Source organism: Oryx dammah, unplaced genomic scaffold (assembly GCF_014754425.2).
Source record: "Oryx dammah isolate SB20612 unplaced genomic scaffold, SCBI_Odam_1.1 HiC_scaffold_28, whole genome shotgun sequence".
NCBI lineage: Eukaryota > Metazoa > Chordata > Mammalia > Artiodactyla > Bovidae > Oryx > Oryx dammah.
In genome coordinates, this window is record NW_024070212.1 from 110,320,198 (window position 1) to 110,326,197 (window position 6,000).

At 35.9% G+C, this 6,000-nt stretch overlaps 1 protein-coding gene across 3 annotated transcripts in view; it reads left to right on the forward strand.

Moving 5' to 3' along the window:
* GIGYF2 (GRB10 interacting GYF protein 2) overlaps positions 1 to 6,000 on the forward strand; it is a 133,079-nt gene that overhangs the window by 52,014 nt on the left and 75,065 nt on the right. For all 3 annotated transcript variants that reach the window (XM_040231776.1, XM_040231775.1, XM_040231777.1), the window contains 2 exons: positions 3,283 to 3,394; positions 4,434 to 4,474. In XM_040231776.1, coding sequence (XP_040087710.1) covers positions 3,283 to 3,394; positions 4,434 to 4,474 — 153 coding nt within the window. The remainder of the gene's footprint in view (positions 1 to 3,282; positions 3,395 to 4,433; positions 4,475 to 6,000) is intronic.

A 6,000-nucleotide genomic window follows, 5' to 3' on the forward strand; every position in this document is an offset into this window, starting at 1 on the left:
AATAATGAAGAGGTTAACTGAAACTCTACTTGTAGATCAAGTGCTGTTACTAGGTTGTCCATGTGTTTTCCTTCTGAATTTGTCAGTCTCTAGAATGGTGGTTTTTAACCTGGAGAGTTGTTAGAATCATCTGTAAAACTCAACAGGAAATAATATCTGCAGCAGAATATACTGGGTGGTGAGATTTAAGCATGTGTGTTTCAGAAGGTCCATAGGCCATTTAGATTCCCAAACGCAGTTAGGTTCTGTTGGTCCAGAAACCGTCTGAGATCTGTGCTTCTTGGTGCTGTGATGATGGTGTTCTGAGGGTGACTGTGGCCTGCTCCTTGGATGTTGCCTGGGTTTTTCTGCAATGGGCTCACACTGAGAAGAGGTTGCCCTTGGGGAGCTTTTCCTCTAGTGCTTTTCAGGGCATGACGGTGAGAGGTCTTATTAATTAAGAAGTGTGGCCCACAGCAGCTGTTTTTTGTTCCTCAAGTGACCACCAGTGTTGTGTGTTGCAAATACCAACCAATCTCTAAATAGGTGTTAAAAAAAATTCCAGGTCTAGAAACTGATGAAGGGTTGATTAATTTCTTCCTGCCTTCTGGTTTGAAGTGAATATTGTTATCACATAGGATAGAACTCTTACATTCAGAATTTAAATGGGACTTGTATGAAAGATAAATACTGTAATAAAAGCAGTGACTTAATTAACATTGATATGAATGGATGACATGAAACTAGTTAAATGAATGAAGTGACTTAGTAAGAAATAATTCTGTCACCATTGTCCCAACTGTGATTCTTATTGGTTTCATGAGACCTTTAATCTGTGGTTTTGTTTTCTTCAGTTACAGCTTAATTTTAACCTGTTGGTTAAATAAATAGTGATTAGTGTGGTTTGTTTTTTTTTTTTTTTTTTTGGCACTAGCAGACCTTGACATCAGATGATTGTCCTGGCTCTTTCCAGCTTGAGAGAAGTTTGTTGTGAAAATCAACTGACTTTCATACTTCTGAATATCATGAAGCAGTAACATTTAAATAAATGAACAGGGAAACAGAAGCAGTAACATTTAAATAAATGAACAGGGAAACAACTTGAATTTGTCATCTTTTTATTTTATCTGGTGAAGATGTTTAACAGTAAAGCGTATCTATACAATTGTCAGCCACTGTCTTCCTCATTATTAAAGGAGGTATATTTTAATCCCCCCAAAGAAGAGGGTGAAATCTCAGAGATTAGGACAGTCATTTAAATTTAACTTTATGAAAGATTCTCCATGTTATATTTACTTGCTTCTCCTCATATGGGAACTACTTTTATGGATGATTATGGGCCTTGCACTTTGAAGAGTGTTCCTTATGTTTTACAAGCCAGAAAGCTCTAGAATCAGATTCTTTTTTTGTGCCCACTTATAAAGCTTTGGGCTCATAAGGAGGACCAGTGCCAATGCTAGTCATAACTGGCAGGAAATATTTTGTGGTTTGCTTATTTTTCTGGCAAATTTTGAACACTGTTTTTCATATTCACATGTTTCCAGAATAAAATACTTTTCAGGGTGCTATGTACTTAATGGTTTTCTTGACAAAATTGTTCTCTAAAAGGACAGGGGACTTTTTTCTTTCTCTCTAAAAATATCTTTGTAAATATCACCACAGTGTTATTTAACAGTTTGTATCAGACTGTTTTAAGATAGATCTTAAATAATACATCTACATTTCCTAAAGGATAGAGGTACAAAACTGTACATTAAGTTGAAGTTAACTTGATACAACTGGAAGGTAAAAGTTACCAGGATTATTATAGTTCAACTCTAGTCCTCACTTCCATTTTACAGATGAAGATATTGATACTTAGACTAAAGAAGATATCATTGTTCTATGATTACATACATAAAATTATGCATTATTCTTGTATTCCATCATAAGATCATATAGAAGTATAATTGTATTCTGAGTCAATTCTTGATAAGTGATGCTAGAAAGTAAAAATACTGTATGGATATTTGAAACAGTTATTTAACTCAGTTGTATTTAGCTTTGGAATACATTCATTCTTTTATTCAAGATTCATCATTTTTCCTTGGGTGGTTTTTTACTGTTGGAGAAGTGAGTTGGGGATAATGGCTAAGATTTTATCTAGGTATAAATACATGCCTAGGCACAATTTTTACCCACCTCCCCTCAGTTTTCAACTTGTGTGTTGGATACAGATGGCGCACATTAGTTGGGAAATCCTCACAGTGCACAGGCAGTATAAAGCTGAAAGCGCATATTGCCTCCTGCCCCCAGATGCAGCATTTGGATTTATATCCTTCTTGATCCTAACTATGCAGTCATATCATTTATATACATTGTAATTTTTTTTTAATGTATTGCTCTTTGGCCTGCTTTAGTCGTTCAGCAGAATAATGTAGATTCCTTTTAATGACAGTATTTTTTCTTTTGTGGCTCCCTAGTATTCTACTGAACTGTTGGATCAAAATTTACTTAGCCAGTCCTTTACTGATTTATGTTTCTGTTTTTCAAAAATTTGCAACAAAAATCTCCATATATATATATTTGCATATTTGTGCAAGTTTTTCTATTAAGATAAATTCTAATTAGAAAGTTGAGTCAAATTTGATAAATGTAATCAGATTGCCTTCAGTAACAGGCCAGTGTGCATTTGAGCCACTGGAGCCTCTGTAAATTCCTGCATGCACAGTTTCTTTCCGGCTCTGTGGTTTGAATTTAATGCTGCCTGATAGTTTTCTCCAAGATTTGCGCAAATGGGAAAGAGTGCCTTTGGTTGGTATGGAATATTCTTTAAGAAGTTAGTTCACAAAATTGATAGTTTAGTTGACCCTATTAAATTATCCTTTCTATGGAGTTAAAGAAATTAATATTTATGCCTAGTTTTTTACTTTGTCTGCTCTCTTCTCAAACTCCTCACATTTTCTATTTTTATTGAAAATAATCCAATAGAAGGTTTGATTTGTCATAATGGTTTACTGATCTTAGAATTTTCTATTGCGTTTTCTATTAAGGAGCTTGATGTTGATACTTTTTCTTGTTCAGGACTGGAACTGGTACTCTTACACAGTTTTGTTTTTTTTTATATCCGCCTCTGGTCTGGCTACTTCACTGCTGTCATTGCCGTTATTGGTCTCACTGGTAAAGATTCAGTGGGCCTTGCTAAATATTAAATGTAGATATCCTGCTTCGTATATAGACAGCACTTCAGAGATGAATGTTTGGTGTTCAGCTTGTGCCGGATGTTGACATCTGACCATCATTTTCTCTGTGTTGTTGTTTCAGGCAGAGGCAGAGGTGAATGTGGTTTCTACCAAAGAAGCTTTGATGAAGTAGAGGGGGTGTTTGGCCGAGGAGGCGGCAGGGAAATGCACAGGTCACAGAGCTGGGAGGAAAGGTAACTGGAGGAGCCAAGTCTTGGGGTAAAGATTCTTGGTGTAAAAGCATTTCTTCTCTGCTGTCTGCAGAGGAGAACGTTCTTTGTATAGTTACAGAGTTGCATTTTTCAAAAAATGTTACTAATTAAGTAAGAGTTATATTAGAAGTGTTTAAATGATCTTTATTTAAAGGAAGAAGCATTCTAGATAAATACATTAATATTTTTGTCCCTGCATGGATATTTAATAGTTAATTAGGTATGCTATTTGATTAGTATCAGTGAGAAGCATTTTCATTTTATTGTTTGTTGCTGTTAATCAAAGCATCTTCTCTATATTGCTTGTGACTTTATATGAAGTCTTTCAAGATGAGCAAAGGCAGTTGCACAGATAATATACAAAGACGTCCATGTGATAATATTTATAATATAGAACAATGGGAAATAAGCCAAACAACTTAATTTCAATGTATAATGGCATACCCACACGGTAGTTATTTGGTCACTAAGTCATGTCTGACTCTTTCCTGACCCGATGAACTGTAGCCCAACCAGCCTCTTGTCCATGGGAGTTCCCAGGCAAAAATACCAGAGTGGGTTGCCATTTTCTCCTCCAGGGGATCTTCCAACCCAGGGATCAAACCCGTGTCTCCTTCATTGGCAGGTGGATTCTTCACCTCTGAGTCACCAAGGAAGCCTTGTCCATAAAAGTTAGGAAGAGTTTGAGAATATTTAATCATGTGTAAAAACACATTCTGAAAACAGTATATAAAGCTCTGTACAGCAGATACCTAAAGTAAAACATGAATTTAATTAGAAATGTACCTAATAAAAAAAAGTTTCTGGGTCTATAAAGCTAGCTTTTGGTAGGTGAGACATTGGACATTTTTGTTTTCATATTTGTGGTTTTCTGTGTTTTCCAAATGTTAGGCAAAAACCATATATTTGTTTTATAATTTGAAAAGGAAATGCTGTTAAAGATAGGAAAGTGGGTGTCATGGATGGGAAATCTTTGTATTACTCTCATGTTTTTTTTGAAACTTTATCTTACCTTTTCTAGGGGTGACAGACGTTTTGACAAACCAGGACGAAAAGATGTAGGTAAGACTTTCTTACTGTTTTGAAGTATTTTTATATGGATTTCCATGGCATTAGTTCTTAAAAGGCTCACAAAGGATACCTTAATTAAAAATTGACTCAGTTACTTGCCTCTCTCCAGTAGATGGGGTTGTAACATTGCTTGCATTTAGAGTTCCATGGTTATTTGAGGGCTGTATTGCATGAAACCAGGGATAATAAATACAACCATTAGGATTTACTTGGTTTAACTTTTTAAGTCTGTGTATTCTCTGCAAGACATACTCTTTATTAAGGCTACCTTATGGACTGAAATTTCAAGTTAGGAAGCAGCCTATTTACTCCTTTTCCAGTGCCTCTCACAGCTGAGAAGAAATAGAGAAAATGCTAGAAGGTTTGCTTTTGTATCTGAGAGCAAAGGCTAAAACTGTGACAGTTTTTACTTTAGTCATTTATTCATCTGGTCTTTTTGATAAATGACAGTCTTTCTTAAAGGGCAATTTTCACATTAGGTCTATAAAAATATTTTATAGTGGCTTTTATTGAATGCTTTTTAATAAGATGTTCACTTCTAATGATTCTGAACTTTTATAAGTAATCCGCTTTTGTTGAAAATGTTGTAAATTAAAAAAGAAAAAGTTGCTTCTGCTATGTTTTACATTCTACCAGAATAGCAGTACTTGACTAGTTTGTTGAGACACACTGACATACTGATCAGTTGTGAGACACCCTTTGACAGCAAATTAAGATAATTTAAATACTGAAAGTTCCAGAATGATTTGTTCTTTTTAAAATTAGAGACTGTTTTTATCATGTATTTGCTGCTTATGTGTGGAGAAATGGGTGGAATTAGAAACATGTGGGTAAGAATTGTGCATGACCTTTGTGAATACCCACAGGAGAATGTAGAGGCAGAAGAAGCCCTGTAATACTCAAATTATAATGTCTGTTCATTAGGAATCATCTCACAGTAATGATTCCGTGAGGATGGAATTAAAAGATCATTAAAGTAAAATCCAGGTGATACAGAAAGGTTCGACTCAGTGCATTTTGAAATACTTTGAAGCAGGCATAGCACGTTTTGGCTGTTAGGTTGTTGCTGGCAGTTGGTAATAAGGGCTTGTACATATATAAGGTGCTCCCCTGGTGGCTCAGATAGTAAAAAATCCACCTGCAATGCAGGATACCCAAGCTTGATCCCTGGGTCAGGAATATCCCCTGTTGAAGGAAATGGCTTACCTGTTCCACTATCCTTGCCTTGAGAATTCCATTGACAGAGGAGCCTGGTGGGCTACAGTCCATGGGGTCAAAAGAGTAGGATGCAGCTGAGCAACTAACACAGCAACCACACAACATAGAAAAGTGGGCTTTATGGGTTTTGGTATCTTCTTGTCTTCAGTTTATTGGGACTGTTACCTATCTGTATTGGTTTCCACAACATTTTTAACATCATTCCATTGTGGTCTCCTGGACCATGTATCCGAGACATTGTGGTCTCCTGGATCATGTATCCGAGATATTGTGGTCTCCTGGATCATGTATCCGAGATA